Below are 13,179 nucleotides of genomic sequence, written 5' to 3' on the forward strand. Positions count from 1 at the left end.
CTAGACAGCATACTAAATAGCAGAGACATCACCCTGCCAACAAAAGTGCGTATAGTCAAGCCTATGGTTTTCCCGGTTGCAATGTATGGCTGTGAAAGCTGGACCATAAGGAAGGCTGAGCGCTAAAGAATTGAGGCCTTTGAATTGTGGTGCTGGAGAAGACTCCTGTGAGTCCCTTGGACTGCAAGGCGATCAGACCGGTCAGTCCTAGAGGAGATCAACCCTGACTGCTCTTTAGAAGGCCACATACTGAAGATGAAACTCAAATACTTTGGCCACCTAATGAGAAGGAAGACCTCCCTGGAGAAGAGTCTAATGCTGGGAACAATAGATGGCAAAAGAAGAAGGGGACAGCAGAGACTGAGGTGGCTCGATGGAGTGTCACTGAAGCAGTTGGTGTGAGCTTAAGTGGACTCCAGGGGATGGTGGAGGACAGGAAGGCCTGGAGGAATGTTGTCCATGGGGTCGCGATGAGTCAGACACAACTTCGTGACTAACTACAACAATCCTTTAGTCAGTACTACAGACTGATTAAAAACCTTGGTTAGTCCAAAACTAGAAACTCTATCCTTGATGAACTGGAACACCTTGAACCTAAGGATCAAATGGGCTTAAGGGAAAGTAAGAAAGAATTAAATAACCACCTTCAGTATGGCTTTGTAGAGTTCCACCAAGAATAATTGAGTATTTTAAAGCATCTATGAATAAAAATGCCCAGTATATTCAGCAACGGTTTACTATATAAAACTATAATGTTGAAATACCTTGAATATTTTGCAAAGTTTATACTGGATGTATCTTAAGATGTATGTTTCTTCAAGTACTTGAATCCTTTGACTCTCAATATTCTTTCTTTGAGGTGTTTTATGTCCTCTAGTGGTGACATTTGGAAATGGATGATTTTTTAGAAGTTCCTTATTAGGCTAACTGTCTTTAATAAATACTGTTTGATTTGGCTGCAATCCTGTGCATGTTTAGAAGCAAAAAAAGTCCTCTCAGCATACTCTCAGCATCTTCCTGCAATACATAGAAAATGCATGAATATGACGTATACGTTGGTGCTGGAAAATAAAGTAGTTTGGAAAGCCTTGTTGGCTTACAACTCAGAATCAGTGCCCTGCATGAATATACTGTATTTTTCCATCTATAAGACATCACCATGTATAGGACATCCCCCCACTTTTCCTACCCATCTCCAGCGAGCAAGTTGCTGCCGCCCCCCATGCAGAGCCCCACCCCCCCCCCGCACACGCTTGCCACGCCCCCGCACGCCACCCGCACTCGCTGCCCCCCTGCGCCAGTTCCCCCCCAGCGCGCCTGTGGCACCCCATGTATAAGATGCACTCCATCTTTAAGTAAATGTTTTTAAGAAAAAGTAGAATCTTATACATGGAAAAATATGGTACATTGAAAACTGCCTATACCAAGTGGGATAGCTGTTCTACCCTGACTGTCAGTGCCTCTCCAATGCCTAGAGCAGGGAACTGGTGGTCTTGTCAAGCTTTTGTCTGTCTAATCATGCCTGGGTTTCTATCCTAAAAATGCAATGACATCAGAGGCATTTCCTCTTTGCCTTTTCTCTTGAATTTTCTTTTCAGAGATGTCCACCTGGTAAGGGATGTGGAGGGCTTTTAGAAATGTGTTTGTATTTTCAGGCCTTTGAGGTTGAATAGATGCATTTTGCTTCAGATCTTGTCCACCTCTTCCCCCACCACCTCCTCTTCCCCCTCCTCTCTTTTTTTTCCTTCTTCGGTTTTCTGTAGATTCAGAAACACCATGCTTGTCACTCATTTGCATAGACCAATGTATATGTTACTTGATTTTACTACACTGGAGGTTGGTCTTTCCCTGCCTCCCTCTTTGTCATTAATTAGACAGCTCTAATTAATTAAAAGCTCACCTTGCTTTCTTGCTATGCTTTCTTATAGGTACAGGAGAAAGTGGAAAGAGTACCTTTATTAAGCAAATGAGGATTATACATGGAGCAGGCTATTCAGAAGAAGATCGGAAAGCTTTCACCAAACTGGTTTATCAAAATATATATTCTTCTTTGCAAACTATGATCAGAGCCATGGATACTTTACAAATACCATACTCATCTGAACAGAACAAGGTATGAAATGCCACAAATTGTACCTTGCTGTCATTTAATCGGTACTTATTCTGTAAGTCAGAGAAATCGGACTGCAGGGAGCCAAGGAATACAGCATTAAAGTGGAACCATCAATTGAGATCATCTGGAGTTTTGGATGGTGTTGTATCAGTATATTGAAGACACATACTCTAATTCTTTTCATATTCATCAGTTAAGATTATGGATGTGCTAGACAGGTGCTTGGCTGCAACAGTGAAGTAGATGAGGACTAATAAACTAAAGCTCAATCAAACATGACTGAGATGTTTGTGAGTGGTTCTTCTGACCAGATAGAAAGTACTAAAGCTCTTCTGGACAAGGTTACATTCCGCCTGAAGGAGCTTGGGGGTTCTCCTGGAGCTATCATTTGTAAGCCCTGTGTTTCTGTTGCAAAATATTTTCCAAGTTGGTTTGTGCATGAAGCTTGCATTCAGCATGGCATAAGGGCCACTAGTTTGAATGCAGTCTCTCAATGATTGGCATAGGGTGGTTCAGTCTAGGCCTGCTGAGTGTCCAGATCAACTCTAGTTGCATATTGACAGTGTACCAGGCATGAAGACAGGTACAGGTACACCCTTGGTATTCCGACTGTGAAAGCCGGTCAGGAGAAGCTAGGACAGTTTTTAGCAGAGTGGGGGAATGCTAGCAACAATTTTCAACACTCTGATGAGGCTGGAAAAGGGGCAAAAGTTATTTTAGGATGCATTTATTTATTTATTTATTTATTTATTTATTTATTTATTTATTTATTTAAAACATTTCTATGCTGCCCCATTCGCCGAAGCCTCAGGGCGGCTCACAACATAAATTAAAATATAATATATTAAAAATATAAAACAAATTAACAATATAAAATAAGTCGCCCTGGCCTTAATAAAAGTATCACGTCCAAATCACATGAAGTATTAGTTGCCTTGTACCCAGCACTGGTTAGGCCTCATCTGGACTAGTGTGCCCTGCTCTGGGTTCCACTGTTAAAGAAAGATGCAGACAAGCTGGAAAGAGGTCATGGAAGGGCAACAAGGATGATTTGGGGACTGGAAACAAAACCCTATGAGTGGAGCTTGGAAGAACTGGGCACGTTTAGCCTTGGGAAGAGAAGACTGAGGGGAGATATGGTAGCAGTCCACAAGTACTTGAAAGGTCACAAAAATGAAGGTTAGGATCTCTTCTCAATCATCCCAGAGTGCAGGACACAGAATAAAGGGATCAAGTTACAGGAAGCCAGATTCTGGCTGGATAACAGGAAAAATTTCCTGACAGTTAGAGCAGTATGACAATGGAACCAATAACCCCAGTTGGTGTCTGGGTGCCCTCAGACACTAGAGGCATCCAGGGTGGAACTGGACAGCCATCTGAGAGGGATGGTTTGACTTGGTGTCCTGCACTGAGCAGAGGGTTGGACCTGATGGCCCGCTGAACTCTTCCAACTCTACTATAATTCTATGATTCAATTCTGATTTCTTTTGTTGTTGTTTTGGCCGGTGTTTCACCTCCTCCTTCCTTTTCAGGATCATACTATGAAACAGGTACCTGATTGTGTTTTGCATGACAAAATATTGTAGGTTTCATACATCTCTCCTGGACCAGCTTATAAAATATGCTGGGGATTTCCATGCAGCTGCAAAAGCTAAGCTGCATATGCTTGAATACTATTACAGTGCTTGTTCTTGACACAGATATTGAAACCTACTGGCCGAATTTGCTTGGGGTCCTTTTTGTCACAGAGGGTTGTCATTTCTGGAATTGTCTTGGATCAGTCTTTTCCTAAGGAACTCAAGTGCTATGGTGGCAGAAAGGAAACATTTTTATAAAAGTCTTAAGCTTTATAGACAGTATGACTAGTATGTTACTTTTTTGGAAGTGGGGGAACTTTAAGCAGATTTCTGATGTGATTCTCTTGAAATATGATTGCACCTTCCCGTCATCTGGAGTCAATTAAAAAAATCTGCACAGCTTTGTTACAAAATACATCAACTCCTAAGTAGGTGTCACAGAAATATTTTCAGTTACAGCAGAAAGTGCTCAGCAGTACAGTTCTATACATGTTTACTCTGACATAAGTCTGATTAAGTGGGCTCTGTGGGATTTATTCCTTGTTAATGAGATAAGATTATAGCCTAAAATCTAATAAGGAAAAGATCTGAACAACAGAACCATAGGAACAAACCAAATTCAGTTTGATAATATAAAGCACAGGGAAAACGTTGATATATCTGAAGCAAAACAGAAAGTGAATGAGAATTGCTACGATGGCAGTAATGCACCCTTTGTGATACATTCCACAACCCTTTCTAGATGATGGATAATTTCACAATAATTTTTAAAATATCCAGAAAGACATTTAACCTAAATTGGGCTCAAATTGCAACTGGAATGACACCAGTTATTTATTTGATGGAGTAATTGTGTTTTTCCCCCAAGCTATCAAATTCTGCATTTGTGTATTGAAACCTAACATTTGTGCCTAAAGCAACAGCAAAAGCACATCTGTGCTTGTTGTTTATCTCCAAAGATCTGTGGCTGGAAAATAAAGTTATGATGGAAACTCAAAATAATCGAGGTGCAATTGATGATGCTTCTTAATCTTTCTATAGTTTCCTTCCAGACTGCTCTCAGTGGGAGTTGAGGGGCACTGTTATGGTGTTTTGCCTCTTGTTTACTGGGTCAGTCCCAGAAAATAATACTGGGTGAAGGTGCCTCAATCTCCTGGCAGTTTAACTTTGGGGTGCCATAGGACATTACTTTATTACTAATGTTGTTTAATATCTATATAAAACTGTTGAGAGAGGTCAATAGGAGATTTGAGATGAGGTGTCACTAGTATGCCGATGACACCCAGCTCTGTTTCTCTGTAACATATAAGCCAGGAGTGGCTGTCTGGATACAGTTATGGACTGGAAGAGGGCCAATTAATGGGAACAGGATCATGGTGAGACAGAGACCCTGTGAGTAAGTTACGTCTAAGTACAGGAGTTAGGCTGTTCACCTGTTCTGGATGGGGTTGCATTCCTGGCTTCACCTTTGTTACTAGATACTGTAGTGTGCACGTGTATTTTTTATTCCCAGTATTTTAAGGTTTAATTGCTATTTTAATTGAGGTTTTATTGAGGATGCAGTGCTGTGATTTTTTATTTTTATTGTATGACTGTCCTGAGACTTTTGTAATAGGATGGGATAGAAAAGCTTTAAATAAGACTTTTAAATAAATAAATCAGTATCGGTATTAATAAAGACAGGCTTCCAGGCTATGGATGTGTTGGGCAAGCTAGGGTTGAGAGGAGTGTCCTAATGACCTGGGCTAGGCAGTGTGAAGGAGATAAGACTGAATGGTGAATAATGAATGCCAGAATTCTTGCTGGGAAGGTCAGGCATAACCTGAAGAGATTAGATGAAGCAACCCTGCAGGGATGACTACTATTATCCTGAGCAAGCACAGTACCTGGAAATTACATTCTCAGCAGCGGCCAGCAAACACTGACAAAGAACCCACCCTTCTACCAATACAAAACGGGAATGGTCAAGTAGCAGATAGCAATAGATAACTTTCTCGTAGAATGTCAGCAAAATCTAGTAGGTCTAGGATATGTGAGCAACTTAGTACAAAAGTGGATGCCATATTGCACAAATTGTTTCAATTTTTGCAAGGCTTCTAACATGGTTCATGTGGTGGGTAAGTTTTATCTGTTAATAAATGATCTCAAACTTTTAAAAGACCCTTTAAAAACTCCTTACAGACTGCTTCTAAAGGTATATGTAGAAAAATACCAGATTGGTTAAAAATGAATTTTGAAATATGCTTTGGGTAAGTGTGTTTGACAATGGAATTGTTTAAGGCAGTGGTGGCGAACCTATGGCACCCGTGCTGCAGCGGGCATGCAGAGCCCTCTTTGTTGGCACACGAGCCAGGTTGCAGCAGCTGAGCATAGGATAACAGCGCACATAGGGGCCATGCACATGCTTGGAAAGGAGTAGTGGCACCAGGTGATGACGTCACAAGCTGCGATTTATTAGCCGTGACTCGTCCGAGCTGTTGTACGGCCAGTCAGTGTACTGCCAAGGATATATATATATATTTGCTTGGACTGGCTGTGACTTGTTTTTTCTAAACTAAAACCTCAGTTTTCAGCTTTTATTGCAGTGTTGGCACTTTGTGATAAATAAGTGGGTTTTGGGTTGCGGTTTAGGCACTTGGTCTCTAAAAGGTTCTCCATCACTGGTTTAAGGCTTCAAAGCAGAGTGACTTCTTGCAACCTACACTTAATACAGTCTTAAAGCAAACTAAACAACTGAGTCTGAGGAACAAGAGACTTCTGAGGCTACTTTCATAATGGCAGAGTCTGAACAACGTACACTTGGTGTGTGAGGTTTTTAAGCATGTTTTGCTTGAGAAGTTAGAATTTTAAGTAGAGGAATGTCTGCCAAGATGTTTTACGTAATTAGGCCAATGTTATGCAGTATCTTTGTTTGTTGGAATGCAAGATTTAGTTACCAGAAACCTAAATGTTTACAAGAGACAGTAACTTTGAATGTTCTTTCTTTTGGAGGGAGAATAAAGGTACAAGTGTGTTCAATTTTGTTTGGATGTTCTGAGCTGTCTTTCTTTTAAGCACTTCTGCTTTTCTTCTTGTGGACTGATTTGTGTGTGGTCTCAAAGTTCACTGAAAACTTAAAACCTCTGCACAGGGAAGTAATCCAACATGACAAAAAATGTATGTATGTATGGTTTATTTAATTTCTATACTGGCCATTAGTCAGAACAGCTCTCTGGGCAGTTCACAAAATCAAAATTGCACTTGGAGATCTGTTAGGAGAGAAAATGGGAATGGCTCAGTGCTGCTGAATGCAGCATGGCATGTTTATAGGAAGGATGACAACATGGACTGGGCTTGCATGACATGACAACCCATCTGGGGCAACAAGCCATGGTAGGTTTTCTATTTGTATCCCGCAGGGTGACTGCTTTGTGGACAGCAAGTCAACCTAATCACTCATGGCTTGTAGTAGGAATTGTTAGACCCACAATGGCTTGTCATGTTGAATGCATCTGGGTGAAGGACCCATTGCTGGTTCAGAGAAGCAGTAACAGCCCCTTGTCAAGGGTTGCAAAACTACATCGTTGTTCCTGCCACTCTCAGCAGGACCCCCTCCAGTGACAGCTGCAGCAAGTCTGCCAGTTCTTCTTTTTGAGCCTGAGCCTTTTCAGTGTCCTCATTTTCCGCCCTTGGTCAGGGATAGCCAAATCTAGGCTTACAAGCTACGTGTGGCTCTTTGAGTTTATTTTGTGGCTTGCAGAGTAGCCAAAAAAGCCTGATGCATGAAGCTGCTCTCAGTGCTGGACACCTCAGGCTAGCAGTGCTCCTGTGGGGAGGGTCCGTGCAGGCTGCCATGCTGGAATTTTCTGCCGTCAAGCACATTGCCACTTCCTCCAGCAGCACCAGTGACACCCTGTGTGGCCAGTCCTCCTGCTGTGTCCTACACCAGCTGCCGTAGGAAATGCCTCTTCTTTGGAATGCATTTTAGTGGGAAGAGACATGCCGGCCACCATCCTAAATATCATGGCAACCACTTGAGGCCGAGGGTAGTTGTAGGCCTGCTCATGAGCATGGTGTGGAAGTGGTGGTGATGGCTATAGGGATGCTGGTGATGTAAGTTACTATGCTGAAAGGCACAATCTTGCGGAGCTCCTGTAATCCCATCCATTGATCATGCTGGCTGGGACTGATGGGATTGTAGTTGTCAAGAAACAGTGAATACCGGTACACTGTGGGTGTCCAATCGAAAGAACATTAATTCAAACATGTCGGTTTGGTCAGAATAAATAATAATAAATAACTAATTATTCATTTCTTTTGGCTCTCAAACACCTGACATTTACCAGCATCGTCTGTTGCGCGAGTCTGGCCAGCCCTGTTCTAGTTGCCTGGGAAGATGGAGGAGCCATTCTATGTATGGGAGCATGGAATTTTGATAAATAGCTATCAGAAATCAGACCTGCTTTGAAAATGGGGTTCTGACAGGACTATCGAGCTATATGCATATTCAGAGCTATATGCATATTCATATGTTCCTGCCAAAATGAACAAACAAACCAATTAGCCCTGTCAAAACTCCCATTTTTAAACTGAAGCCTGCATTTTTCCAGGTTAGTCAAAGGTCTGTGCTTTCATACATTGGGTGTTGCCAACTTTCCACTTTCCTGAGCACCTAGATTCTTGGCAAGGACACTGAGAGAAGTTACGACTTACCAAAAATCTAGATATGTTTACTGAGTCATAGCTTTGCTTGCCCTTGATAGTTAACTTTTTGACAGTTGTCAAGAGAGCATAAAGTAAAACATAAACCTCTTTGTGGGTTTGTTTCATCAATTTTCCTGCACTTTGACAGGGAGACACTTCAAGGATTTTTATTTATTTATTTATTTATTTATTTTTCAGTTTATATCCTGCCTTTTCCCTACAAAGGGCTCAAGGCAGCTTATATCATTCTCCTCCTCCGTCTTATCCTCACAACAACAACCCTGTGAGGTAGGTTGGACTGAGAGTCTGTGACAGGCCCAAAGTCACCCAGTTGGCTCCATGGCTGAGTGGGGACTAGAACCCAGATCCTCTGAGTCCCAGTCCCATGCGTTTAACCACTACACCACACTGGCTCTCTGTGGATTTCAGTGAACCCAAAGTGCACAGTTGTGAAAGACAAAAAATACTTATTTTTTTTAAAGGATGAGGATATTTGTGTGACTATTGAGCAGTAGTAATAGGTGATGAACCAGTGAAAGTGGCTCCAGCGTGCCACGTGGGACTTTGACGACTGTCACTTCAGAGATCACAAAAAGAGATGGCATCTCTAAAAGGGAGAAGGACCTGTGGTGGTGCAAAGGGTCTTGCACTGGGCAAAGGGAGAGGAGATAAGAAGAATCCTGCTATAGGAGGACTGAGCAGGGATGCAAGAGGAGACAAGATGGACCCCCAGGACACCCTTTTGTCAGGCATGCCATGGGAAGATTGAGGAACATTCCACACTGTGTATCTTATTCACAGGGTGGGCTATTGTGCCAGGCAAGCTCAATCAATCAATCCATGAGCACTGCCAATCAGAAATTTGGCAGAAAGAGCAGTGGGCGCAGGAGGAAGTGGGCAAAGCCATGAAAGCAAGGGAGCCTCTGTGAATAGTTACAGCACAATGGAAGCTGCCAGGATTCATAAAAAGAGGAGGCACTGTGGGGCAATGAGGTGGTGGTGCCTATAAGGATAGGCGGGCAGATGGGATAGAAAGGCTCCATGGGCCTGGGTTGGCTCATGGGCCACCAGTTCCCCACCCAGACTCTATTGGATTTACATCTGCATATAACTGCATCCGACTTCTTTATGTTTGCTTCATCTGTTGCTGAAACGCTGGTGTATCATCAGGCAAAATGTTCCATGCAATACGGATACAGACAAAATGGCAGCACTTGGTTGCTATGGGAACAACAGTCTGCATGATTCTCTTAAACAGAGAACCCTGGCATATTTATTCTGGAGGCAAGAGAAGCAAATCTAGGTCCTCGCTACAACTGTTTGTTCTGATGCCAAATACTGTTCACTGTTTTTTGTGGTTTTGTGCAGTGCATTTACTAGAGTCAGTGATCATAATGCTAAGTGCTGAGGAATGAGGGCTCCATGGCCCTGCTGCCTTATAATGTCCACAAGACACACTGTGGAATTTGATCTGACAGAAATCAGCAGTAACCATAGAAATCCCCAATAACCATAGTGAGATGCATGGAAATCTCATGGAATACGTTGTGAAATACACAATCTCACGGTTGTGTATTTATGCTGATGGGAATATTGTCAAAGCATTGCTTTTGTGTCTGTTGTGCCTTTGTCTGAAGTTCTGTAAGATGTTCTAAAAATCGCATGCTGACAAGTAGTAACTGTACTAAGGGTGTGATCCTGTGTATGTTTTGAAAGGGAAAAAATGCTACAATTCTCAGTATTTGTGGAGAGTTGTAGGGCTTTTTTCTGTCTAAACATGCTTATGTTTGAACCCTAAACTTGGTTTCATTGAATTGCTGAACTTTTTGCATATACGTGTTCTGTGTAATTTGCAGTGAAATTGCAGTTTGCTGAAAATATGTTTTTTGGGGAAATATTGTGTACTTTTAACAATGGAGGTTGAGACTGAATTCTTCCCCACATGCAATGGGTAGGTAAATTTTTTTGTATCTTTGGGTGCAATTAAGAATTTGAGAAAGTGTCCTGGGTGTCACTACAAAATGGCAGCCATGGGAGGCATGGCAAAAGACAAGCAGCACGGCCAAGAGTCTGAATGCAAGTCCAGCCACAAAGCACCAAATACGGTGGTAGCTTGGCTCACAAACTTAATCCATTCCAGGACTCTGGTCATGACCCAAATTGGTCATGAGCCAAGTCAGATTTCCCCATAAGGGTCAATGACAATTAAGGTTAATCTGTTCTGCAGCTATCTGTTTTGCTCACAAAAATTTGAAGCAAAGTGACAACAACAAAGATCGCGGCCATCTCCCCTCCCCCCCAGCGATCGTGTGGGGGGTGGGCGGAGACAGGTGCGATCGCGGGCGTGCTCGGGCAGGGAACATGGGTGCAGTCATGGCCATCTCCCCCCCAGCACAAATGTGGCCAACTCCCCCCCCCCCCCCCACAGCACGACTGCGATTGCACCGTGCAAGGAAGGCAGGTGTGCTCACGATCGTCAACCAATGCAGAGTTTGCAATCTGTGGCAAATTTTTTATAAAATTTCTGTTTGCAACCCGATTTGGTCATGAACTGGGGTGTTCGTGAGCCGAGGTACCACTGTAACTCCTTTGAACCCAGTGTTTTCAGCCCCAACAGAAGTTTATTTCGCAGCAATCCCAGTTGCCAATATGAAAATGTGGTGTGTATCTGTATGTTTTGAGTGGGAGAAGAAGGGCAGCTTGGTAGGAAAAGTGTCTTGGGGTGCACTGGTGCCTAAAAGCACCATGTTGGCTATCTCTATCTTATACCCATGTAAATTGCCTAAGCCAAGCCTTCATTTCTATTTTGTGAAGCTGTCCCTGTAAGTACTATGGAACTTAACATGGCAGTGAAATGGGCTTTATTGTCATAAACTGGAGAAATCCATAAAATCACACCTTGTGTGGAAAGTTTCTGCCCTGAATCCAAGGTCGCTCATGAAATAGCCCACACTACATGTAATTCACTGATGCAATTCACTGCTATCAGATGTATTACCTTCTGCCTTCTGGTCCTGCCCCCAGCTTTCCTGGAAGTATGAGGGCGATCAGTGTCAGAAACAGGAAGCTCTAGTAGATGGACCCTTAATCTGATCTGGCAAGTGGATTCTTTTTGCCTTTATAGCCAAGTTGAAATAGTAGTAGCAAGCACATTTTCTTGACAAGAGAGAGTGCCCAAAATTAAATGGAACAAAATAATAATTCCAGAATGGCATCTCACTGCAGAATTATATACCTGTAAATTCAAGCACAAGAATGTGTAGTACTGCAATATCAGTAGTAAGGAGGAGGCGGCCTAAGGAGAATTTTGCATTCTGTCAGCCACTGCTGGCTATTTTCAGAGTAAGTGTAATACTAAGGAAGCATACAGATGTTTATACCTTTTTTGCTGTGCCTTGGTGCCTTCAGCATGTTCCTGGCTCCAAATTTTGTATTTTGCTCTTCTCCCTGTATTTGAGCCAAGCTATATAATAAGAATGATAATGATCATTTTGTTAATATTTATATCCCAACTTTTCCCTTTTGCAAGGATCTCAAGACAACTGACATGGCTTCCCTCCTCTGTTTTATCTTTACAACAGCTCTATAAGGTAGGTTAGGCTGAGAATCAGCGACTGGCCCAATCTCCAGAGTCCTATTCCAATGCTCTAAGCATTACAGCATATCGTTAGTTTAAAATAAACAAACTTGGGCATCTGTGTCTATTCACTAGGGCTGGCTCAAGCTAAGTGCACCTGCAGTCCACCCAAATTAAAGTGCATGACATCCAGAGACAGGCAAGCAATGGTGGCACCTGAGATACTGTAAAACTCTAGCAGTAATACATTAAATAAATAACCATTTGCTGCCCTTTCATGACACCCAGAACCTGCTGCTAGCAGTGGCTACTGTATTTCTTCTGATACTAGCACCCTTCTTTTAAATGTTGGGTTTATTCCTTTAGTAAAAATGTCCACCTGGCTGTGTGGCTATTAGTTGGGTGGCTTCACAAATGTTGCAAGGGCCAGCCAGTCAGACCAGTGTGCAGCCAACTTAGGCTAATTCAGGAACTGCTGGTTTTTTCTAGTTTTCTTCTCTAAGAAGGTCGTGTTTTTGGCCAATAGTGAGTGCAGATCCACAGCAGCCTTCCAGTCCTGCTGTTTACATTTTATGCAGCATAATTCTGTTTTTCTTTAGACAGAGCAGCAAAAAAGGTAGATGGTCTCTCTGTTTCCCATTGCTTGGGTGTTCTTACAGCTGTCTTCTTTCATTCTCATGAGGCTCTCTGTGAAATGGAATCGCCTTACTCCTATATCGATACGCTGTGAAGGGTGAAGCTGCTCTGTGGCACTGTTGGTTACACTTTGCCACAGACTTTGCCATGTCTGCTGCACTCCTAATTTTGCAGTTTGGTGTTGCCGGAGCTGATTGTCAATCCACTCTCTCCTCCTTTCTGCCTTAGGAGGATAGCCGGATGATCGAAGAAGTGGATGTAGACAGATTAACAACACTGGAAAGCCAACACGTGGAAGTAATTAAGAGGCTGTGGGAGGACTCGGGAATTCAAGCATGCTACAACAGGCGGAGAGAATACCAGTTGACTGATTCTACTAAATAGTATGTACAATAATTTTGGCAGACTTCACTTTATTATCCAGGGTTCCTGGCTCAATATGCTTTCATGTGCAACTCATTACTATTGTTTTGGCATGGAATTCACATCAGTGTCTTTATGTAGCTAAATTGTAAGAGCAAAACTGTGAAATCCATCCCTCCAACTCGCTCTCCCTCTCCCTCTCCCTCTCCCTCTCCCTCTCCCTCTCCCTC

At 42.6% G+C, this 13,179-nt stretch overlaps 1 protein-coding gene across 1 annotated transcript in view; it reads left to right on the forward strand.

Annotated features, from left to right (window-relative positions):
* The first annotated feature begins 1,927 nt into the window (after positions 1-1,927).
* The window catches only part of LOC123031244 (guanine nucleotide-binding protein subunit alpha-14-like), an 18,493-nt gene continuing 7,241 nt past the window's right edge, over positions 1,928-13,179 (forward strand). The window contains exons 1-2 of the mRNA XM_044445953.1: positions 1,928-2,113; positions 12,815-12,969. Coding sequence (XP_044301888.1) covers positions 1,967-2,113; positions 12,815-12,969 — 302 coding nt within the window. The 5' untranslated portion in view covers positions 1,928-1,966. The remainder of the gene's footprint in view (positions 2,114-12,814; positions 12,970-13,179) is intronic.

The sequence above is a fragment of the Varanus komodoensis genome, unplaced genomic scaffold, assembly GCF_004798865.1.
Source record: "Varanus komodoensis strain SLA01 unplaced genomic scaffold, ASM479886v1 scaffold5, whole genome shotgun sequence".
Taxonomy (NCBI): domain Eukaryota; kingdom Metazoa; phylum Chordata; class Lepidosauria; order Squamata; family Varanidae; genus Varanus; species Varanus komodoensis.